The sequence below is a fragment of the Urocampus carinirostris genome, chromosome 5 (genome assembly GCF_059441175.1).
Source record: "Urocampus carinirostris isolate Australia breed hairy pipefish chromosome 5, RoL_Ucar_1.0, whole genome shotgun sequence".
Lineage (NCBI taxonomy): Eukaryota > Metazoa > Chordata > Actinopteri > Syngnathiformes > Syngnathidae > Urocampus > Urocampus carinirostris.
Genome location: NC_142353.1, coordinates 27,874,662 through 27,900,237, shown reverse-complemented (window position 1 = coordinate 27,900,237; position 25,576 = coordinate 27,874,662). Strand labels below are relative to the sequence as shown.

Here is a 25,576-nt window from a genome sequence, read left to right as displayed (position 1 = left end):
CCGTAGATGTCTGTCTTCAGTCTTATACAGAAACAAAGGAAATGTCAGACGTGCTAAATTGGCTTTTTTAACAACTATATTACAAATGCACTTTACCATATATCGAAAGATTCATATATATTTGATCCACATACCTTTAAAAGTGAGGGATAATTGACAGTCAGCAAAGTTGGGACAATTCTTGAGAAACATGACATTACATTGCAGATATTGCAGAAAACCGCCGGGCCCTTTTTATTTTATTTTATTTTTTCAATTTCCCTTATACTTATTTTTTTGATTAATCAGCAAAATGATCTGATATGATTGGCAGTGGAATTGAAAACACAATTCGTAAATACTCTCCCTTTTTAAAGTATAAAAAACATTTAAATACAAATAATAATGCCATTTTTCTTAGCTGTAATTTGCTGTATAGCAAAATCAGATAATCAAAATTATCACAATCTTCTGCTGGAGGGGCACTTTTATTCATTCATCTATTATCTATTTTATATTATTATTATTATTATTATAATCATTATTATTATTATTATAATCGTCGTTATTATTATTATTATTATTATTATTCATGTATTCTTATTTTGTTTGTATTTTTTTTCTCGCAAAATGAATCAGCAAAATTATCCAATATAGCAGATATTTTGGAATATTTTTGTCAGAACACGAACAGACGGTGGACCCAGACGCGTAACGTTTTTTACACAAGCTTTATTTTACGGAAATGGGGCAGACATACGCTCGAACACAAATGCCAGTGATTCGTCGATCGCTGGGTGGAAGAAGTGAGACAGAGAAGTCAGGCGCGGGAAAACAGGAAGCCAGAGGCAGACGAGATCGAAACCGTACAGGACAGACGGGATCGATACCGGATACTGGATACACGAGCAAGATACTGGACAGGATGGAACGGACGGGATTGATACCTGATACTGGATACACGAGCAAGATACCGGACAGGACAGACGGGATCGATACCAGATACACGAGCAAGATACCGGACAAGACGGACAGACGGGATCAATACCGGATACTGGATACAACAGCAAGATACCGGACAGCACAGGACAGACGGGATCGATACCGGATACTGGTTACACGAGAAAGATACCGGACAGGACGGGACCGACTGGATTGATACCGGAAACACGAGCAGGATACGGGACAGGACAGGACAGACGAGATCGATACCGGATACTGGATACATGCGCAAGATACCGGACAGGACGGACAGACGGGATCAATACCGGATACTGGATACAACAGCAAGATACCGGACAGGACAGGACAGACGAGATCGATAAAATATAATAATCCTTATTTTATGACACGTTAAGCTAACATTACAATTATACGACTCGCTTCCCAGATACGGTCCATTGGATGATTTAAACTGGTCCGCCGTAAATTTCAGAGTATATAAAAAAAAGAAAGTCTCTAGCTTCTTGCTATCAAAAGTTATGATTTTTGTTTTTAATACAGTGGAACCGCTACTTTTGTTTCTACATACATAAGTTTCAGGTTACGAAGTACCTGAACGGGAAAATGTTACCTCTAGTTACAAAGGCGTTTCAGGATATTAAGTCAAAAATACGGTACAGTATGTGCCCTTTCCTGAAGGTAAAATAACTGCCTGGCTTCCCAGTGCGCATGCAAGCTCCCAGCATGCTCTTCGTGTCACTGTCACAGTTCAGAGTTCAGAGACGAGGAGGAGGATGGATTCTGGCAATATAGCAAGGAGGAGCACGCAGCCATCATTCAATCAGCCCAGATTAAAGACATTTTAGCAAAATTTCCATGAAATCTCGGAATTTGTGGAAAGAAATATCCCATAAAAAGCTTTGACAAATCGGGTTTTAACTATGTCTGTTTTTCAGTTTTTTAAGAAACACGAAGCATAAAGGTACAAGAATATTTTTATTATTAAATTTATTATTTTTTTTACATTGTATGCTTCTCGTTTTATGTTTTTTGTGCTGTGATCTAATTTGAACATGAATTTGTTTTATGTTCCGATGCTCTATCATACTGTACTTTAGCGAGGCTTGGAACAGATTAGCGCATTTAAATTCAATGTACGTCTCTACTTACAAAGTTTTTAGGTTACGAAACTACTCCAAGAATGAATTAAATCTGTAAGTAGAGGTCCCTCTGTAAATGCAGACCAAATGCTCCTTCCTGGTGCTAGAGGGCAGCAAAGGTTAAAGAGAGCTGATGTCCAGATAAATACAATATGATACACTATTTTCTCAGCTTCAGTAGGCCTAGCCTAGTAGTTTGATCTGATGTCTTTTCCCTTCTCACTGATTAAATTCTTATTTTGTATCCCTTTATTTTTTTCAAAGCAATATGACAATTAAGGGGCAGCACGGCCGCGCAGTGGTTAGTGCATGTGCGGCACAGTTCATATCATGGGAACATCCTGCGTGGGTCCAAATCCAGCTCCAGACTTCCTGTGCGGAGTTTGTATGTTCTCCTAGTGCTTGCGTGGGTTTCCTCCGGGCACTCCGGTTTCCTCCCACATTCCAAAAACATGCATTTCAGGTGAATTGGCTAGTCCAAATTGTCCCTAGGTGTGAATGAGCGAGTGAGTTGTCTGTCCCCTTGTGCCCTGCGATTGGCTGGCAACCGGTTCAGGGTGTCCCCTGCCCACTGCCCGGAGATGGCTGGGATGGGCTCCAGTAACCCGCGACCCTAATGAGGATAAGCGGTACAGCTAATGAGATGAGATGAGATGACAATTAAGGCAAGCATATTTTCATTCATAGCTCCCACTTGAGTTTGTTTCTGTTTGTGATGTGTGTGGTGAGTTGGTTCGGATGTAAATCTGATTTTACCCAAATAATAAAATAAACAAGATGTTAATACAATCAGTGACAAACATGAAGATCTTTTTTTCACCATTGTTTCTGATGTGCTTAGAAATATCCCTTATCATGCGTGATTATAATTTGTAGGGTAGGCTGAATGATAAAACATAGTACTGACAAAAAAGCTGAGTATTTGGCGTTGAGATTTTTTTTGCTGTGAGCATAACGTTTGGATGGGGCCCCTGAGCAAAACTGAATTTGACATGCCTGACGTAAGCAGTGGGATCACGCTCACTCGGTATTACTTTTTTCCCACTGCACTCAAACGCCGCGCGGCCAGGAGTTGGATGAGTATTGTCGTGACGTCACATACAGGGGCGTGTCCTTTCATGAAATCAGCTGGGGAAACAACAACAGAAAAGGAAGGAGGTGGTTCCGACTACAAGCGAATGTCTGGACCGGTTCCGTGTACCTTTCAACCCATTAAAAGTCTCCTTCCGAGCTTTAAAGACGTATTATTTCATCAGCGGATGACTTGATACACAACCGAGGCTCGAAAAGCTTTGAGAAGGATCAAAAAAAGGACTGGGCGTGTGCGAGGGCAGAGGTCCTTTTTGTCCCCCTGCCTCATCTTCTTCACGTTATTTTCTTACGTCAATTGGACCTCAAAACGACCAGATAGTTCTCATAATTGTGAGCTCTTTGCCTGGTTTGGGAGACCGGCACAGCACAGTGGCATGTGGGTCAATTCTGGGACCGTCGGAAGGTAGGGACCTCCTTACACGGCCACAAAGAAAAAAAAGCAAACAAAAAGAAACAACCACATGCTTTTCCCATGCTTTTGTTTCATCACATCACAGCTGCAATGTTTAATCCTAAAAGTCGTTCTTTTCACGTCACTCCCTTTTTGTGCACTTTAATCTGCTTTCGTCACTAATAGCAAATGCATGGCGTCTTCTTGCAAGCAGATCTGTTGACAGCGGGATTATTGATGCCATGCTGGCTTTTACTGAGGTGTTACGCGTACAGTGCAGTGGATGGGCTTGGGCGTGTTATGCAAGAGTTATTGCATGCGTCTTTTGTGGATTATTTAGTTTCATTTAAATTGCAATTCCTGGATTCATTCACCTTGCTGTGCACGCTCCTCTAAAAGTATGAATGAGTCAGGTGCTTGTGAATGGGAAGAGGAGGAGGTGCTTCATTGATAAGTGGGAGCTCATTCTCTGGCAGTACGTCGTATTAAAGGAAGAAGCATCTGTGCAGGATAGGTGTAAATTATTATAAATATATATAATTTGTGTGTTTTAGTTTGACAGTATGTGCTAATTCTGAACTTGTGACGTCGGCAGGAGCCTTGCATTACACAGGTGGCCGGTGCAGGGAGGGTGCATGCATGTTAAAATAGTCGTCCATCTTAGTTGCATTAAGAGATCTTAGCAAATGTCTTTCTTTCTTTCTTCGTGTTGATGTTCTTCCCCAGAGCCATCACCACAATAAACAAAACTGTGAAAGTCAAGTCATGTGAATTTGTATAGCCCTTAATCACAGGGAGTCTCAAAGGGATGTACAGACAACAGACTATTGCGAACCACAGACTATTATAACCCCCCCCCCCCCCCCCGATCTAAAACCTACACGAGGGCAAGGAAAAACTCAAAAACGTCAGCATGAGAAAAATGAAGAAACCTTGAGAATGGAACGCACATGAGGCAACCCCCCCACTTCCAGGATGACAAGGCTGCAAATGGTCTGAATTCATATAGGGCTTTTCAAGTCACAGAAGACCTCAAATAAAGTATACATAATTAAAGTGAAACATAAATAAAGAAAAAAAAAATCAAAAGGATGACCAGATTGCAATACATCTAGACTTAAAACAATCCATAGATATTGTCAACATGAAAAATAGGGCATTCATATGTGTGATTTAAGCCTAGATTTGAACAGTTCCACTGAGGTTGCAGATCAAATCTCAGAGGGTAGACCATGATAAAATATGACTTGCCAGTTGAATTGAGAAAATGTGTACTCATGTCTTGTGTATCGACTTATTTGGCTTTTTTTATTGCTGCCAAATGTTATTGGACTGTTTGTTGTAATGCACTATTTTTCATTGCACTATTATCAAAACTTAGGCCAGTCTCAAAGAACTACCTTATAAAGGTCATACTCTTATCTTATTGTACTCTTTTAAGTCTTTGTTACATGTTTATCCTTGAGTGCCACATCTTATCTTGGTGCACATGATGTTATCATTGCCAAAAAAAGACTAGAATATTTCTATTCTATTTTATTTAATGTCGAGCTATTGCTATATTTGATCCGAATTCTATGTTTGCATCTAGAAGTGGTTTGTTTGATTAGATTTAGAATAGTCTTTATCTTCTTTAAATACAACTTGGTGTATATTGTAGGATGAACGCATAACAAAAGACTTAAAAGTAAATAAAACAAAATAAAAAAACAAATGCTGGGCTAAATAGGCAACTATTTACAAGGTGGTGCTTGTAGACTGGACTAAGTAATAAGTGCATTAGGAAAGTACTGAAATTAAAAATAATGCAACATATTTCCAAAATAAGAGTTGAGAAACAAAATATCAATATTCCTTTTTCTATGCATAGGCAAGATCATATTTTCAGTCTTATGCGCTTGTTTAGGGTGGTGACGGCCTTGGGGAAGAAACTATCTCTGAGAGTGTTAGTCCTTCTTTTTAGGGACCTGGGTGAGATCATTGATAATGCTTTTGGCTCTGCTTTCGTAGATTTTAAATAGAAAAGCCAATGATTTTCTGGCTTTGTTGATTACTCTCTGTAAGGCTATCCTGTCCAATGTCATTCTCCCAGCATTCACCACTATGCTCACCACAGTACAGCAGTAGCTTCTGTTCTAGGTTGTTTTGGTTCAGCAGCACGGGTGTAATGCTGAGCCTGTGACGTCAGCAGAAGGCTTGCGTTACACAGGTGGCCGGTGCAGGGAGGGTGACAGAGCATGCATGCTAAAATAGTCACCCATCTTGGTTGCATTGTAGAATAGAATAGAATCCTCTTTACTGTCATTGATTGGAACGTAGTATACCGGTACATTATTTACAACAATAGATACGGCACTCCAGGATAAACCTCTAATAATAGACTTAAAAAATGAAAATAAAATAAAGACCATTAGGAAAGATGTGTAATGTAGAGTGGCTTATTGTATTTACATCAGAAAAAATAAATAAAACATGAATATATATTTTGTATACCTTGTTTGGCCTAGGTGTCCCGGCGCCGTGGCTTTGTAGCGTATTATGAACTAACCGATAACGGATAATGGCTAATGAATAACGAAGATAGAACAATAACCCTTAAAAAATCCCCCCCCCCCGGAACAGCTTACCTTAAGAGATCGTCAAAAAAGCCAACAGCCAAGCAATTCAAAGACACACTCGACGAATACTCACCCTCCAACTGAAACAAACCCCTACCCTAACTCCTGCAATACCTCCTTTCCGTTCCCCTTTCCCTTTTCTTCTTACAAACTATACATTGTTCAAGCAGATTGTACTTATCTTATTGTATCCACATTTGATTGATTTTCCAAACATCGTTAAGATATGTTTCATATAATTTGCTTTTTTCTGCTTGTTTAGGGCGGCGATGGCTATGTTAGTCTCATGTGTTTTTTGCTAATGTCATTCTTTCTGTTTGTTGATGTTGAGCCAATATTATATTTTTCCCCAAATTTATTTTTTGCTAGTAGAATGGGTGAGATTTATAGGCCACAAATCTATGCATACTTAAATGCCTCAGGGAGGGTGACAAGCAGGACAGTCTTGATTTTAAAACGTATCGTACTGACAGAACCAGCTAGACAACAAAATGACACAGAAGGAAGTAAAACGGTAAAAGAAGATGCAAAAAGCATTAGCCATATCTTTAAAGGGACAGTATGTAATATTTAGAGCCTCCTATTGGTCGAATAAAAATATTCTTTCAGTAAAAAGAAAAACATTCATTTGAATACTGACAAAAATACAAACCAATGTTAATTTTCATAAAATTTTTTTGAGTTTCTTCTAAAAATTGGCATCTCATGCCAAAGTCGACGCCATGTTAGTTTAAGGTCGCACTGCCATGGGTTCGCAGCAGAACAAAAAATGCTATATGTCTTGAATTTTACGCGAAGCTTGTCATTCAAGATTTTGCGCGACTTTGACAAACGTAACATATTACGCATTACGTTTGGCCGAATTCTACCAATGGCAAGACAAAGACAACATTGACAATATTCTCGTCCGCCCAAGTTAAAACTACAATGAATGCATCTTTTTGTTCTCCCTCAAAGCGTTGAGAAGTCGCTCGGTATTAAATTTGGAATTTCAATCTGAAAGTCTGAAAAAAAAAATCTGTTGCGCTGTTTTCTATCTTGGGGCTATATTACCAAGATGGTGGGATTTCAGGGAAAAGCTACAGACGAAAAGTGACACTGCCTTCGCCAGCTATTTACTTGACCAGGAAGAGGAATTTGTGTTTGTGTTTTGAAGAAAAGATTATGGCACTTTGTGTAATGCCGCTGTGATGCCCAAGTATCCAATCTCTCCCTCAACCGCCCCTTCTTGCTTTTCTGCCTCTTCCCTGCCCTCTTTGGCTCAGTGTTACAAAATTTTACGCAAAGTGATGTCCTGGGTTATTTTCTTTAGCGTAGTTAGGTTGCATGCACGAATGTGAACGTAGCCATTAACAATAGCACCAGTAATATTGACGTGGCACTACAGTATTGTCTTGCAATGGGTCAGTACGCTATCAATAAAAAAATATCCTTAAACAAGTCTGAAAGTATATGCGTCGCACTTTCTATGAAAAAAATGACAACTGCATTCTTAAAAAGCTGTAACTAACTTACGTAATCACTTGAGGAATGCTAGAAGTTAGAGAGGACATCTTGCTCACGTGCTGGAAAGCTGACAACAATGGCCATGTACATTTGAGGTAAGCATGGTGCTGTTTGTCCACCTGGAGTTTCCGTAGTGCCGGCACTGCCCCTCTCTTGCACCAGACAACACAGTGCCAACTAGACCACTAGGAGGCACTAAATATGACATACTGTCCCTTCAAGTAAAGTGCCTTGTTGTCATGAAAAATAAATAGCGAGGAGATGTTACTATTCACAATATCGCTCTCCCACTTTTTATGTACATATTTTAGGGGGTTTTACCTTTTAATTTCATCTGTGCTGAATGTTGTGCATATAGAATATTTGATCATAAATTGAGATGAGGTAATCACAGGAGGGTGAATAGTGAAAGGGAAAACAGGCAGCCTAATGTAACGAATTGCAGTTGCATATTTGCCATAGTAGAATAACGATAGTATATAAAACTCATCAAACATAGCTTAGGGCCTGACTGAACATCACACACAAAGAGCATGTTTACAACTTAAAACTGATCCAATGTAAATGGTTAGCTCTATATTGTTAGAATGTAAACACTAGCCAATGTTCAGGAGCTGCTAATAAAATCACGCAAACAGAGGATGCATACTGCACAATTTGGAAAATAAGCACTCGTGTCATAACCAGAACACGCCCAGTGGCTTCACTTTATGAAATGTTTTAGATAGCAAGGCGCCGGCAGAAGCCTAAAAGGATGCATTACGTGATCAAGGTAGATGTTCTCAATGCCCCTGTATCAGTTCGAAGTCAGAGGTAAACTCAGGTGATTGACCGTGCGTGTTTTATTACATGCTGATGTCATCATTGGAACCTCGTAGATGCAGGCATTTTATAAATAGTGGTCTGAAATTGACTCTCTGTTTATGTTGAAAAAAATTATCTGTCAGGGGTTTGGATGAAAAACAATAAAGATGACTCAATCAATGCTGTATATTAAGCACTTCTGATAAACAATTTTTAATGAATGTGAGTATTGTGAATTTGCTACAGGATTATAAGAAAGTGTATGCATTTTATTTTTCAAATTTAGTTTTTTTAACCTTCACAATAAATTAAGTGACAAACTTTGACAAACAAAACCAACGTTTCTATTCCAATTTTTATTGGCTGTTGCTGGTAATGAGTGGACACAAAATAATTCACATTTTCGAAATTACTATTGGCATGAAAAGGGAGACTATATTGCATACTTAAGTCCTGTTTTTTACAGATAACTGTTCTGTTCTTAAAACAAGGTGTGTGAGTGTGTGTACTAGTAGTTGAGTGTGTGTACTAGTAGTTTTTTTTAACTTAAAACAAAACGCTAATAGATGATCAACTTTTTGTATGTTTTTGTAAGGGCAATTTTGCCCAACTACTTACTGTAATGCAGTAATACTAGAAGAGAATGATTACACAGAACCTGTTTTGCACCGATGACTCTGAATTGTTCTTAAAAAGAAAGGGAGTGGGGTACTATTTAGCCCTGAGGACAACATAAGGAGCCTGTACTTCCCTCCTAAATATAGCTTTCTTGTGATGAGACATTATGACTTACCGAGAAGATTTTTTTGGACTTAAAATACTACACAACTTTTTTTCGTGTTTTGTTGGTTTTTTGTCTTTAACATTTACTGTAGTACCATGATAATGCATACAGCTGGAGTCAAATAGAATAGAATAAATAGCATAGAATTGTCTTAATTTGTCATGGATTACAATTTATTGTAAAATGTTTATAATGCCATTTGATGTGGCACTCCGGGGTATACTTGTAATAAAGAATTGAAAGCTAAATATTATATAAACAAAACATTTAGGCTAAATAGGTCATAGTTATAATATTTCATTAGGTCAATAAAGTTGACCCAGGAGGGAGGAGTAAGTAACATAATAACTCTGCTTTCAAAACAAAGTTCTCGCCTGCTCCTCTTACCCAGGTTTAAATTGATTTAATCGGGCGATTGAATGAATAAAAAAGCAGATTCTGAAACTGTCAAATCCCCAAATATTAGGGCCAAAAATCAGTCGACTTCTCCTTGAAATCCCTAAAAATACTTGAATTTAAAGGTTATTTTTTCAAGGATTGCTGGAATTTTGTGTAATTGCTGGTAAAAGCTTGAAATTGTCTCCATGCTTCTCAACAATCTGCTCAAAAATGACGCCAACACTGCTCTCTGTTGGATTTGCCTTAAAAAAGGAAGAACCTCCTGAAACTGTAAATGTAAACTACATATAACCTTCCTTTTTAGCCAACACCTATTATGGGGAGAGATTTGTCTAAAAAAATATTTACACGCATATTGTTCAGATCCACAAATATGTTTGCGATTTGATCAAGGTCTAAAAATCATGTCTTGATAAAAAAACTTGATAAAAAATTGCATATGTAAACAACTGATGTCTTTGTGGCTCTGCAAACTACATGATTAGAACCTGGTTTCTTTTTTTGATGGTACTGGATAATTTGAAAACTGGCTTGGAAAGTCCTTTAAAAGCGCTTAAATTTGGCATACGAAAGGCATACGAACCCTGATAACACTTCTCTATAATGAATACAGCGTGTGGTGCAAAGTTGATAAACAATCTGAGAAGTGGCAAAGATGGCCAGCAAAGGAGCAATAAAGGACAAGACCTTCCTTCGTATTGCTATGAGGGAAAGAGAACACGAAGGTTGGCGCTGTCATTCGATGTTGACGTTTGCAAACGGACGGTCGGCTCGCGTGTCTTTGCTGTGTCTTTGAGGTCTGCCGTCAGCTATTGCAGCAGAGGCTACAGACCCGATTATGTAAGCAGTCTGTGCCAGCTGTGCCTCTGGCACTCACTGTCTCCCAACACCTTGATAATATAAACAAAGACTAGTAACATGCTTGGCATCTTTTTGAGACTAATATTCACTCATACTTTTAACAGCTTTTTTTTAATGAAGCTTAAAAGTGCTGTCCAGAATTAGAAAGTCATAATTGCAGCCTCAGTCAGATCATTCACGAGTACGTGCATATCTTAGCTGCGCTTGAATAAACTCTTCTCTTTTTATCATTTGGGGGTTTGGTTTGGCGTTTGGACTGTATTTCAAACAGTCCATTTACGTTTATCATTTTCAGGCTACACTCGTGGGAAAGAGCATGGAATGACCATTCACCCCTCGTTCCCCTCCATCCTTTCCTCCCCCCTAATATGTTGCAAGTCCTGTAACAGTGGTGCTCAAATGGGGTTAAAAGCAGATAGGCACAGAGAGAAAAGTTATACTGGCTCTTTAAACTCGGTTGAGCACTGTTAATACATACTTATGAGACAAAATATTCTATTTTCAACCTTGGACGGAGACTTTAAACGACACACCCCAACTTTGAATCCAACATTCAAATAGCTGGTACAGCTATTTTTTTTTAATTCATGAATTATTTTAATTTATCAAATTTTATGCCAAAAAAACAAAAAAAACCCATACAAAATCTTTGAATTATACAGTAAACACTTCACACTCTGGTCACCAACTTTTGGCCTTCTGGTAGGCACTAAAGGTCTCTTTAAAACAAAAAGGCTGAGAAACGGTTTCTTCCCCGTGGCCATCACTACCCTAAACAAGCAAACAAAACTGTGAAAATATATATCTTGCCACTTATTTGAGAATTTTTGCTTCTGTTAAATTTTTTCACACTGCTTTTCATTGCGCTATTGTTGCACTTTTTTTTCATTGCACTATTATTATAACTAAGCCCAGACTCCAAGCACTATACTGTAAATACTTCTGGATATTTACTGACTTATCTTATTTTTATCTCCCAAGTAATTTTTAGGTTTTTGCAGGATCACCATGTCAATTGCGTACAATGTTTCATGAGGATATTATCAATGACAAAAAAGGCAATTCAATGTAATGTTTCCTTCAATGACGCGTCCAAGGAGACGTCAAGCCATTATTCTCCCATTTTTTAATGTAGAATGTCGCAAGGGTATTTGCGTAATGTGAGTTTCTGAACATTTGATGTCACGAGCAGCATTTGATGAAAAAAATCTGGCAGAGTGTAAAACAAAATTAAATGATCCGGATGTATTTTGTATCTGTATTTGTAATTCAATATCACAAAGAAAAATGTTATCCTATGTGATTTTTATTAACAGAATTCATGAATAAATATAAAGGCGGATGTTATATTTGATTTGATTTTTGTTTATGAATGGACCATTTGGTTTTGTCATACTCAAAATTAAAATACAACAAGCTTAGCTTGAGTGTGTGTGTGTGTGTGTGTGTGTGTGTGTGTGTGCTTTAAGTCTAAAATATGATAAATATCTTTTTAAATAAGACAAATATATGAAAGAAGTAATACAGAAAAATGGACCCAGCTATTTGAATGTGGTGCGGGCTTTGAGCTTAAAACATGTGTGTCTGTGTATATATATAATGTATGTATGTATATATATATATATATATATATATATATATATATATATATACATGGTTCTTACGTGTGCTTGAAATCCTTAAAAAGTGTTTGAATTGTAATATTTTGTTTTTAAGGTTTAAGAAATCTTGAATTTCGATGAAGTGCTTGTAAATGCTTGCTATTGTTGCAACGTTTCATGGCAATCTGATTCTCAAGACAGCGCATTATTCGAAGGAAAGACCTATAACAAATCTGCTTTAAAATGACGCCAACATTGCTCCCTGGTGGCTTTGCCTTTGCATTTCTTTGGCATTCTTGACGTTCCGAATTCAAGGAAGTCTAAACCATAAGATCACGATAATTTACCAGACATGAAATGGGCACCGCAAACACGGACATTCATAATAATGTCCTTGGTCCAGTCAGTTATTTTAATGGCTTGCAGCCACAGCCTACTTTGTAAAAGGCTGTTTCCTCTAGGAATTGCAAAACATTATGTGCCTTAAAAGTGTAATTTATGCAACTGTACACACGACAGTTCGGTGTGTTGCTTTTGTAAATAATGACTTTAAAAACGGAACTCACCATACAAATCTTCCCTGGCTCTATTCAAACTCATACTACTACACCCGCTGTCTTGGTTCAACAATGTGAACGCATCCCGTGGTGGTCCGATGATGACGTTGGCTGGAAAGGAATCTATATGAAGAGTTATGTCTCGCGTAAAATTCAGATCCCAAAATCAAGATCCCTGATGAACCTTGTATATTTTTTAATGGGGGAAGGTCCCAAAGGGACAAAAACTTTGTTTTATTAACAGAACCTTTTTTAACCATTATATATACTCATCCGTATATTTTTATCTTTTTCGAGCTGGGTTGAACAGCCTGATGGGGGACGTATGTAGCCCACTGGCCGAAGTTTGTCCACCCCTGTTCCATCTGGTCATGTCAACTCGAGGCCAAAGATAAACAGAGCCAAAAAGGAGTGTGTTGCGCCATGTGTTATCTTGCACTCGATCCAGAAAGGTGTTACATAACACAAAGGCAGACAGACCAGGGGGAGCAAAGATTGGGTGTGTGAGGGAGGGCCATCGGCCTAATACGGCTTCTCAACTGTCATCCTGTAAAATGGGATGTCCAGAGATTGATTTTGGACGGATGTGAGCGAGCATGTTAAAGATATCTTAAAGTAAGGGAGAGGAGGGAGGAGTTTTTGTCCGTGGGAGAAAGGTAGAGTGTTTGAGTGGGCAGATCTGGGAAAGCGCTAGACAAAAAACTCAGCAGAAGACAAATGAATGAAGTAACAAGGTAGTATAACCATAGCGACAAAAAGATGAACTGCCGTGGAGCAAATGGAAAGAGGTCTTGCATGCATTTGGTCACATAATATAGTCCCCTCCACTCTGCGGTTTAGTGTATCAGATCAAATCCCAGCCGAGACTATTTTATTTTAGCATCATTGCTCCTTTTTTCTTTATTTGTGCATGTTTATGGGTGTGTGCATGTTTTTGTGCTCTTTAATATAAATCTTTATAAGACTCGGGACGTGTATATTGAACTCTGCGCTGACTCAAGTAGTCAGGAAACCAGCGGAGGTGAAAAGTACCGTACTTAACTGAAGAATAATTCAAAGCTTTGATACATGTTATACATGAGGTTTGATATAATTGCCCAAGACAAATCACAGGATCGGTGACCTGTGTAATTACCCTCTCTCTGCAATTATTGTTTAGTCGTAACGAATCACTGACCACAAATGAAACTCACTGGACGCAACAGGAATATTACCTGGGTCACAGCCAGTGATAGGCTGAGGTGATTGGTCAGACAAGCATACTACTCAAACAGTGGTCTGCAACCCATGAATTCATTCAATGTATTCTAACAAATTGAAGCCTGCATTTGATAAAAGGTTCCAAGTACACTATTAAAGGTCCAGTTATATAAATGGTGCCAAACATATACAAGTAGCAAAAAGCCTCAAGTAACATTTTTTGAAAACATATTTTGATTATCAAAATCAATGCGTACTATTTTTTCATGCAATTTAAATAAAGGGCTTGTTTTCTTTCTGCTCAATTTCAATCATTTATTATTTTTTTGACAAATAACTCAAATGAACCGTTTAAAAAAAATATCTAATTTAAGTATTTTAAGTATCTTTACATATAAGTATGTAATTTTCAATTTACTAGAAAATATACCAGTTTTTGTAAGTAAAATAATGCATTTTTTAACGTGTGTTTTTAACAAGTGAACCTCTAATAAAATAAGAACTAATTAATACAAACTTTATTGTTATTATTTTTAAGGAATTTAAGTATGACTTTGTTTCTTTCAGATCATTTTCATTCATTTCATTATAAATTTTGACAAATTAATGAAATCAATTGTTCAAATGAAAAAAAAGTCCAATTAGAATGTTTATTTAAAGGTAGGGTGCGCGATTTGAAAACTTAAGGCTGCAATCATGACTTAAAGCCAGGAGATAACAGCAAAGTGCTAGTACATGGAAATTCTTAAGACGCGCTCGAATACTTCTGTTTTTATCTTTTTTAGGGGTTTGTTCCGCCTCAAACAGGCCTAATAAGAGTAACATAAAGGCAGATTGGCACAATGGAAAATAAATGCTACTGTATTCAACTTGTACTTAATTGGGCATTATTAACACATACTTAATGAAGAAAATATTTAACTTTCAACTTTTTAAGGACACCTCAAACTACGCACCCCACCTTTTAACTAGAAAAAAACAATACTAATTGTTGTAAAAGACAGAAAAAAATGCTTATTTATTTTTTTTTTTTTAACTTTTTATTTCTCACACCAATTTTGACAGAGGTTTGATTCCTCCATCATACATCAACCCAAAATATATACACTTGACACACTCATAAATAACAGAAGAAACAACAAAGAAGAAAAAAATACTATTAATAGAAAGGAAGAATAAATGTTCATACAATACATCCATACAAAAAGAAATATATATATATATATATATATATATATATATATATACTGGACTGTCTCAGAAAATTAGAATATTGTGATAAAGTTCTTTATTTTCTGTAATGCAATTAAAAAAACAAAAATGTCATACATTCTGGATTCATTACACATCAACTGAACTATTTCAAGCCTTTTATTATTTGAATATTGCTGATTTTGGCTTACAGCTGAAAAAAACTCAAAAATCCTATCTCAAAATATTAGAATACTTCCTCAGACCAAGTAAAAAAATAATTTTTATAACAGCAAAACTAAATCAAACATTTGAAAATGTCCATTGATGCACTCAGTACTTGGTTGAGAATCCTTTTGCACGGATTACTGCATCAATCCGGCGTGGCATGGAGGCAATCAGCCTGTGGCATTGCTGAGGTGTTATTGATGCCCAGGATGCTTCGATAGCGGCCTTCAGCTCATTTGCATTTGTAGGTCTGGTGTCTTTCATCTTCTTCTTAACTATACCCCACAAATTCTCGATGGGGTTCAGGTCAGGGGAATTAGCAGGCCAATCAAGGACAGTGATGCCATGGTCAGTGCACCAGTTACTGGTGGTTTTGGCACTGTGGGCAGGTGCCAGATCATGCTGGAAAATGAAATCCTCATCTCCATAGAGCTTTTCAGCAGATGGAAGCATGTAGTGCTCTAAAATCTCTTGGTACACAGTTGCATTTACTCTGGACTTGATGAAACACAGTGGACCAACACCAGCAGCTGACATGGCTCCCCAAACCATTGCTGACTGTGGGAACTTCACACTGGATTTCAAGCAACTTGGATTTTGCTCCTCTCCAGCCTTTCTCCAGACTCTGGCGCCTTGACTCCCAAAAGAAATTCAAAACTTGCTTTCGTCTGAAAAGAGGACTTTGGACCACTCTGCAACTGTCCACTGCTTCTTCTCCATAGCCCAAGTCAGACGCTTCTTCCGTTGTCTTGAGTTCAGAAGTGGCTTGACCATGGGAATACGGCTATTGTAGCCCATTTCCTGGACACGTCTGTGAACTGTGGCTTTTGATACCTGGACTCCAGCTTCAGCCCACTGTCTTTGAAGCTCCCCCAAATTCTGGAAGCGGCTCTTCGTCACAATTTTGTTAAGGCTGCGGTCATCTCTCTTGGTTGTGCAGCGTTTCCGGCCACATTTTTCCCTTCCAACAGACTTTTTGTGGATATGCTTTGAAACTGCACTCTGTGAACAGCCTGCTCTTTGAGAATTTTCCTTTTGTGTCTTACCCTCCTGATGGAGGGTATCAATGATGGTCCTTTGGACAGCAGTCTTCCCCATACTTGTGATTTAGTTTACTGAACCAAGCTGAGTGTTTTTAAGGCTCAGGAAACCCTCGCAAGGTGTTTCGAGTTAATTAGATGATTCAGGTGATTAGTTGAATAGCCTACTTGTATACTTTTTCATGATATTCTAATATTTTGAGATAGGATTTTTGAGTTTTCTTAAGCTGTAAGCCAAATTCAGCAATATTAAAATAATAAAAGGCTTGAAATAGTTCAGTTGATGTGTAATGAATTCAGAATGTATGACATTTTTGTTTTTTTAATTGCATTACAGAAAATAAAAAACTTTATCACAATATTCTAATTTTCTGAGACAGTCCAGTATATTTCAGATTTCAGATTTCAGATTTCAGATCTACTTTATTGTCATTCTAGTACACGTGTATACAGAACGAAATGTCGATGGATCGGACTCCCACAGTTTCCCTCAGTGTCCTTCAGTGTACAGATATAAATAAAGCTGTATTGTGTTATTTACCATAGTGCCGATAGTGCAAGAAGAGACGCTAACCAGATGTGCAAGATGGGCAGTCAGGTTAACAAGTCAGGTACACAGTACCATTATATTGTAAACAATAACCCTGTAAGTAATAACACTGTAAGTAACAATAGTGCAGAGATCAAATGTGCAGGAGTGGCAAGCTATAAAAAAACTGCCACTAGTGCAAAAGTCAAATTAGCAGCCGTTTAGATTTAAGTTAACTATATGTTAGATTGACCATTTAACAGTCTAATGGCCAGGGGGACTAGACTATTGCGGAGCCTGGTGGTCCTGCACCGCACACTGCAGTACCTCTTCCCAGAGGCTAGCAGAGTGAATAGTCCATGATGGGGGTGAGAGGGGTCCCCGGTAATGTTCTTAGCATGGGATAAGCAGCGCTTCTGGCCAATGTCCTGAATGGAGGGAAGTGTAGTCCCGATTATTTTCTCCGCTGTCCTCGTTACCCTCCTCCTATATACATATATATAAAATAATAAATCAAAATATACACCCAAAAAAAAAAAAAAAAAAAAAAAAAAAAAAACAACAACGCACATAATAAATAGGGGGAGGTGTTTAGACATCAAGTAAAATTTGTGTGATAGGCTTCCATCTTTTCTCAAATTGGTCAAGTTTCAGTTGAAGTTTTGCAGTGATTTTTTCCATAATGTACATTTGCTCTAATTTGTCTCTCCATTGTTTTATGTCAGGAGGTTGTGGTTTCAGCCAGGACACTGTGATCATTTTCTTTGCTACCAGAAGCATTACCCTTAGTATATATTTCTGTTGACCAGATAGTAATTCTTCTGGCAAAATTCCTATTACGTAAGCCTTTGGGTCCAACCGCAACTCCCAGCCCGTGATTAATTTTATTTCTCTCTGGATACTTCTCCAAAAATTTAATATTACAGGGCAATTCCAGAAAATATGCGTAAAGTCACCGACCCCCCCACAGTTACGCCAGCATAGATTTGAGGTATTTTTATATTTTGAAGTGATAGAGGGTGTATAGAAGAATCGCATTTTTACTTTCCATTCAAACTCCCTCCATGTCGGGCTGTTGGTTATTTTGTGTCCCTCTTTCAATGTTTTTTCCCATTCGTTGTCTTTTATCGCTACATTAGTTTCTTGTTCCCATTTTTCCTTAACTGCCATGTCCTCATTACTGAGATCCATTCTCAGGGCTTTATATAGTTTTGATATAACCCCCTTTATTGATTGTCCTTTTGTATACGATATTAATAATTCCTCTACCTTAGTTGGCTCCTTACATATTTTCCCCCATTCCTCGTGTTTCTGGAGGTAATGCCTTAGTTGCAAATATTTGTAAAAATCATTTCTGGGTAGGTCAAACTCTTGTTGGAGTTGTTCGAATGATTTCATTGCCTGTGCTTCCAATACTTGGGTAATCAACATCAGTCCTTTTTGGGCCCATTTTTGAAACCCTACCTCCATACCCCCAGGTTTAAAGTCTGGATTTTTCGCTATTTTGGTAGCCCTATTCACAGATCTTGATATTTTTAATTTTTTTTGTATTGTTGACCAAGTTTTAATAGTTCCCTTAATCCATTCATTCTGGATTTTTAATTTCTTCCACCTCGTGACTGATATGTATGGTAACGATTCCACCAGCATATTTGGACAAGATCGTTGCTCCATGTCCACCCATATCGCATCTTTGTCTGTAGTAATCCACAAGATGAGTGCTTTAATTTGAGCTGCCCAATAGTAATATTTAATATTGGGTAGGTCTAGGCCCCCCTTTTCTTTAGGAGCTAACAGGGTTTTGTATATTATTCTAGGTTTCTTGTTTTGCCAAAGGAATTTTGCTATTAACTTATTTAACATTTTAAATGTGGATGCCGGGATCAGAATTGGAAGGGATTGAAACAGAAATAATAGTCTTGGTAATATGTTCATTCTGATTGTTTCTATCCTGCCGATAAGACTTAAGGGCAAAATTTCCCATTTTTCCAAATCTTTCCTTATTTCTTTTATCAACATTCCATAATTTGCATCAAACAGCTGTGTGGAATGTGGTGTAATGGTCACCCCCAAATATTTAAACCCTTTATTTGTCCATTTAAAATCAAACCTTTCAATCACATCTGTTGGACATTTTCCTGATATCATCATTGCTATTGATTTGCTCTCATTATTTGAATACCCAGCTACTTCTCCATATATTTTAAGGCTCTCCAACAGTGGTGGTATTGATAACGAAGGATCCTTCAGCATTACCAACAGGTCGTCTGCAAACAATGATATTTTATGTTCTGTTCCTCCTTCATCCAATATCCCCCTTATTTGCTCATTTTGTCTAATTGATTCTGCGAGTGGTTCTATGCTTATTGCAAACAAGAGTGGGCTTAAGCAATCCCCTTGCCGGACTCCTCCATTGATTTCAAAGAAATCTGAACAGTGACCATTTACTCTAAGACGAGATTTCGGATTTTTATAGATAATTTTCACCCATTCAACAAATATTGCTTATTTTAACTATTTGATTTTTTTATCTAGAAAAACGAGTACATTTATAGAAAATAAGAAATATAATATGTCCTGTAATATTATATTTATGTAATCTAAGTATGACTTTTTTCTTTCTGATCCTTTTCATTCATTTCACAAATGTTTCTATAAATGTAAAAAAAATATACATGACATACATCAAAATAAAAAAATCTAATGCATAAGTCTATTATTTAGCATTTTATTTTACTAGAAACAAATATTAATTGTAGGAAAAAAGGAAAATAAATCATATTAATTTTGTTGTTTTACCCTGCTAAGACCTGGCGTTCACATGTGGGGACATAAATGCACATCAAACAAGAACCTCGGGTCTAAGAGTTTAATTAAGCATATTTATAGTAGAAGGTAAAAATTAATAAGTACTTCACTTTTATTTTTCAAGGAAATTTAGTGCGAGTTGAGAAAAAAATTACTTTTATTTTTTTTACTTCTTTTATGGAATGTTTTACATTGTGAACATTATCATATTGGCAAAACGGTACAAATAAACACGGCAAAATAAAGATACACTACATGACAGCATCGATATATTGAAATATTATCAAAGCGGTAATATGCATTTCTTGCCCATTTATTCAGTTCACGGATCTCTTAACCACCAAGGTCGTAGGAAAACCACTTCCTGTGGTGTGTCTTGGGCAATTTCCACGTGGCAGTGCCCATCCCTCTCCAGGTTTTTTATTTTGGATAGGGGTTTTCTCCCCCACATGAAACCAATAGTACTGGTTTCCATGATTACCAGTAGCAGAAGAATCCTCCTGATCCGACCCAAAAATGTATTAAGTATGATATTTAAAAAAAAAAAAAAAGAAAATATTTTTCCTTTTCTTGCATGCATTTAATCCCTCATCTTTCTTGCCACGACTTCCAATGAGACCGAGTCTTGACAATCATGCAAAGTTAGCGACAGGTCATCGGCTAAAAAAAAAAACCAGAGCTCAGTGGTTTCTTTTTCCGTTTTTCTGATCTGCCCCGCCGCCCTCCTATAATTGCTCTGCTTGTCTCCATAAATAATTGTGGTCGACCTGGATAAGCTCATTAGGATTCAAACACTGAGCAGATAGCAGGTGCTTAACATGTCAGTAATGCGCCGGGAGATAATTAGGTTACGGCCGTTGACCCGCGCATGACCGGGGCCGCTGTCGCGTCAAGCGTGGGTCCGATCTTTGCTTGTATCTCTGTTTACACAAGAAGTAAATATGCACAAACCGCACATGCTTCCTCTTAAAGTGACAGTGTGTAATGGTTGAGCACTAAAAGACGTAGCTTAGAATGAAGCCGAAGTGTGTGCATTCGAAAGAGACAAACTACGAAAGCCCAAAGGATAACACTTGGCTAATTTCGGAAGTGTACTTACATATTTTCTTGCATGAGCAAGGATGCATTTCAGACGGCAACAGGACTGAAAGCTGATGTTAATCCCCTTAAGTGATAACAAACTTTGCATGCTTATGACACCCGGAACAGCTGAAAAGAGCCAATAGCAGGAGTTGGTAGGGATGGTGAAATCTTCTGACTTGAGTGGCTATCAGAAGATGCTTGTTAAAAGGCCAGTTAGAGTTCGCAAGAGCAAAGCAGAATTCATACAGCGTTGGGACCCTGAATCAAAGAATCCACTTATGTTAGCTAGCGTGATCATCTATGGAAGCAAGCTTTTATTACTTTTTGTGAAACAGTGAAAGAAGCAAGATCACCAGATTCCTCAACATTCACCTGTATGAGCAGCCCTGAAGACGACTGACACTTAATGACGAAGCAGGAGCTAACAAAAGCAAGAGCATCTTACAGAAAGACATGGTCTGCAGGCTAGTTGATAACAGGAGTGGCTAGAGAATGACACAGAAAAATATACCAGAATCACAGGACTCGTCGACGTCAATTTGAATGACCAGCTGTGGAAGGCGAGTGACACTGAAAGATGAATCAGAAGTAGCTAACAATAAAAATCACAGCTTGCCTCCATCGAAATGGCTAGAGAATAAAACTGTGGAAAAAAGTTTAATATGCTAAATTACAGAAATCGGCAAACATATGCGGAATTCAGCCGTGAATGGCAAGTGACTCGAAATGATGAATTGGGAGCGGCTAACAATAGGAACAAAGGCTAGGGGTGAGTCAACGCTTGCAGTCAACTGGCTAAAATGAGTGAAGAATGAAACAGTAGAAGAAGCCTGAATCACAGGACTTATCGACTTATTTGCATGTCTAGCTGTGGAAGGCGAGTGACACTGAAGGATGAACTAAGCTTTATTTACAGGTATAAGCTAACATTAACAACGGCTAGTGGTGAGTGAAAGCCTGCAGCCAAGTGGCTGACAGAAATGGCCGGAGAAGGAAACAGTGAGGAAAAGGCCGAGGATGCCTGAATGACGGGACTCTTTGACGTAAGGCTCAGATGTGGAACGTAAGCGACCATTAGATGCTAAAAGCACCACAGGGATAAGATACTTTGATAAAATGGCCAGTTGGCCTCCGTAGTTGTAAGATGGCAGCCAAAGGAAGTCAAATCGATCCAGAGTTATGTAATAACAATCAACCATTGCCCAAAAATAATTTTAAACAACTGAATTTTTTTGTTTCCTCTATAGACAAAGAACTCACTCTACAAAAGCTTCCACTGTTGACAAGGTTCCTATTTTTCCTTTGCCAAAGCACACGGCAAATATTTAAATGCCAATTTGGAAGACGCAGCCCTCGAAGAATCTTGTGTTGCGTAAGCGTCCCCCGCACACACTTTCACCCATCCAATAATCCCTGAAACTTTTTCAAACAAGCGCCCGGCAGACTCATAAATAGAGCCTATTAGACATTCATAAAATGCATTTGCTATTCCATTGATGTGGTCGTCACCGGTCCGGCACTGGCTGATACCATCAGCCCGGAACGATGTTCACTCACCGCGCCATCGCTTATCAACCGATGACATTTCCATCCCTATAATACATAGACCTCCTCCACAAACATAAGAGTCATCAAATCACATAAAAATTGATTCGTATAGCACTTTTGAGAGACTGAAATGCATTTAATATCACGGTTCAAAGATCCCTTAACTGCCAGGGTTATAGGGGCACCTCTTCTTGTGGTGTGTCTTGGAGAAGTACAACCTGGCGACGCCCATACATTACCAGTCGTTTTTTTTTGTAGGGGTGTGTTTCCCCACATGAAACAGTTAATACTGGTTTCCATGGATAACATTAGTAGGTAAAGCCTCCTGATATGACCTCAGATACAGCACTTTCATCCTTCTGTCACTGTTGTTTTGCAGCATAGATAGGCTGTGGCAATACTGATACTGGGGAAAAATTATTTTGTACCGAAATAAGTACAAAATGCGTTGCATCACTTGTAGCTTTCATATATATTTTGCAAAACAAACTCTGTGGCGATGTCCTTTCATCCTTTGTTATTGTGACATATAAAAGGCTCTTTGTCCTGTAAATGATTTTGCATGTTGTATATTTTGGAATCTATATTCAAATGATTTATGTATTTAAACAAATAATAATAACAAATAATGAACTAAATGGATAAAACAATGAATCGGTTTCTTCAAAAATAAATACTTTTAAATAAATAAATGAAAAATAATTTTAATAAAATATTTCCATTAAAAATACATTAATAAATAATGTTTCATTAGAAATTCATAATTGAATTGATACTTATCTAAATAAATACATATCTGACTAAGAAAATAGATGTGAAAATAAGACATACTCACAGAGCAACTGTCTGGACTTTGTGAAATGACTTTAGGAATACCACCAAAAAGTACAGTACTGTAAATCCAAACACATCCAATATTTTTCAAGGTGCTACGGAAAAATGAAATAAAAATAATACCATAGAAAGCAGAAGCCATGCAGCACAATTCCCCTGACTCTAAAACCTGCAAAAAGTGCAATGAATTTATTACAGCGTGAAACAAAACAAAAGTTATGAAATGTTTCCCTGAACTACTTCATAAGGAGTATACATTTACAATATTTTGTCTTGCACTTATTAAGTTAGGGTCTTTTAACTACCAGGGTGGTAGGGGCACAGTTTCCTGCAGTGTGTCTTAGGCAAGTACAGCCTGGTGCCGCCCATCCCTTTCCAGACCAACAAATGTTTCTACCTGGTCTCGAACCAGCGACCAAATCCCCCCCTTTCTCCCTACCCAACATCCCAGAATGTCAAATATGTATAGACACACACAAAATGGGGAACATAAATAAATAAATGATTGGAAGATTTAGACATGTGCGGCACATCTGTGAAAAAAATAACCCTTGATTGACCAGTTTAATTCAACCCAAAATTTTTGATTATTCATTGAATTCAATTTTTACATTAATACAAAAAAGATACACTGTCCATCCCAACACAAAGAATAAAGTAAAATATATAATTTGGAATTCCCAAATTTGCTGATAACTTCAAACAAACAAAAATCATTTGGGTCCCCAGTATGAGACCGGGTGGAGGCACGTATTGGGCTGGAGAGAGATGGGCGCCAACAGGCTGTACTTTCCCAGGACTCACCACAGGAAATTGTGCCACTACTACCCTAGTGGTACCGTTAAGGGATCCAACCAACTAACCAAAATCTTAAAAAACAAAACAAAAAAATCAATACATTTAGGCGTTTTTTACAACAATAATACAAAACAAACTCTCATGGACTGATACCTTACACAAATAAATCACTCATTACATGGAAAATTTGTGCATTTGTCTCTATATTACCTCGATGAGATGACTCATGCTTTGCCCGCAAAGATTCTTTTTGGATGCCGTGGGTGGAGGGACAACTCAGATTCCGATGTGTCCAATAATCGCCCTCTAATGATCTCTTATTCACCAGCCAAGAGGCAACATTTCCATCCAACTGACAAAACTGGGAATCGTTTTAGCACCGGTGAAGTCTAAATTGTGTTTTGTCTTCTGTGTCCACTTTAAGTTTTGACTGTAAAATTGTTTGCAATCCTGCTTCAAATCGGGTTTTTCGGCTGACATGTCAGGTATCGTAATACCTGTGTGTTAAGAAAGCAATAATAGATTATGAACATCTTATTTCCAAGTCGTAGTAATTAATTTATTTCATTTTCATACTATATGTATATACAGTTGTGGTCAAAAGTTTGTATTCACTTTTGAAGAACATCATGTCATGGCTCTCTTGATTTTCCAGTTATTTCTACAACTCAGATTTAGAGTGATTGGAACAGATAGTTTTTTGTCGCAAAAACATTTATGAGGTTTGGTTCTTTTATGACTTCATCGTAGGTTCAAATCTGCTGGGTCAAAAATATATATACAGTAGCGCTAATATTTGGTAAAATGTCCCTTGGCCATTTTCACTTCAATCAGGCACTTTTGTTAGCCAGCCACAAACTTCTGGCAAGCTTCTGGTTGAATCGTTGACCACTCCTCTTGACAGATTTGGTGCAGTTCAGTTAAATTTGATGGCTTTCTGACATGGACTTGTTTCTTCAGCATTGTCCACAAGTTCTCACTGGGGTTTAAGTCAAGACTTTGGGCAGGCCATTCTAAAACCTTAGTTCTAGCCTGATTTACCCATTGCATTACCACTTTTGATGTGTATTTGGACTCATTGTCCTGTTGGAACGCCCGACTGCGGCCAAGACCCAATCTTCGGACTGATGAATTTAGGTTTTCTTGAAGAATTTGAAGTTAATCCTCGTTCCTCATTATCCCATTTACTTTATCTAAAGCACCAGCAGTGGCAGCAAAACAGCCCCAAAGCACAATACTACCACCACCGTGCTTGACGGTAGGCATCGTGTACTTGGGGTTAAAGGCCTCACCTTTTCTCCTCCAAACATATTGCTGGGCATTGTGGCCAAATAGCTCGATTTTTGTTTCGTCTGACCGCAGAACTTTCTTCCAGAAGGCCTTATCTTTGTCCATGTGACCATCAGCAAACTTCAGTCGAGCCTCAAGTTACCGCTTTTGGAGCAAGGGATTTCTTCTTGCACGGCAGCCTCTCAGTCCATGGAGATGCAAAACACGTTTGACTGTGGACACTGACACCTGTGATCCAGCAACTTCTAATACTTGGGGAATATGCTTTTTGGTGATTCTCAGTCTTCACCCTCCTAACCAATTTTCTCTCAGCAGCAGGTGAGAGCTTGCGTT

General features: G+C 38.0%; 1 protein-coding gene across 2 annotated transcripts in view; it reads left to right on the top strand.

Moving 5' to 3' along the window:
* Positions 1-25,576, top strand: part of rhobtb4 (Rho related BTB domain containing 4) — an 85,821-nt gene that overhangs the window by 24,958 nt on the left and 35,287 nt on the right. The window contains exon 1 of one of the 2 annotated variants that reach the window (XM_088336377.1): positions 3,205-3,576. The exons of the other annotated variant lie outside the window; for it this stretch is intronic. Within the exon in view, the coding sequence (XP_088192503.1) occupies positions 3,548-3,576 (29 nt within the window). The 5' untranslated portion in view covers positions 3,205-3,547. Of the gene's footprint in view, positions 1-3,204; positions 3,577-25,576 lie in introns of those variants that run through there. 2 annotated transcript variants of the gene reach the window in all.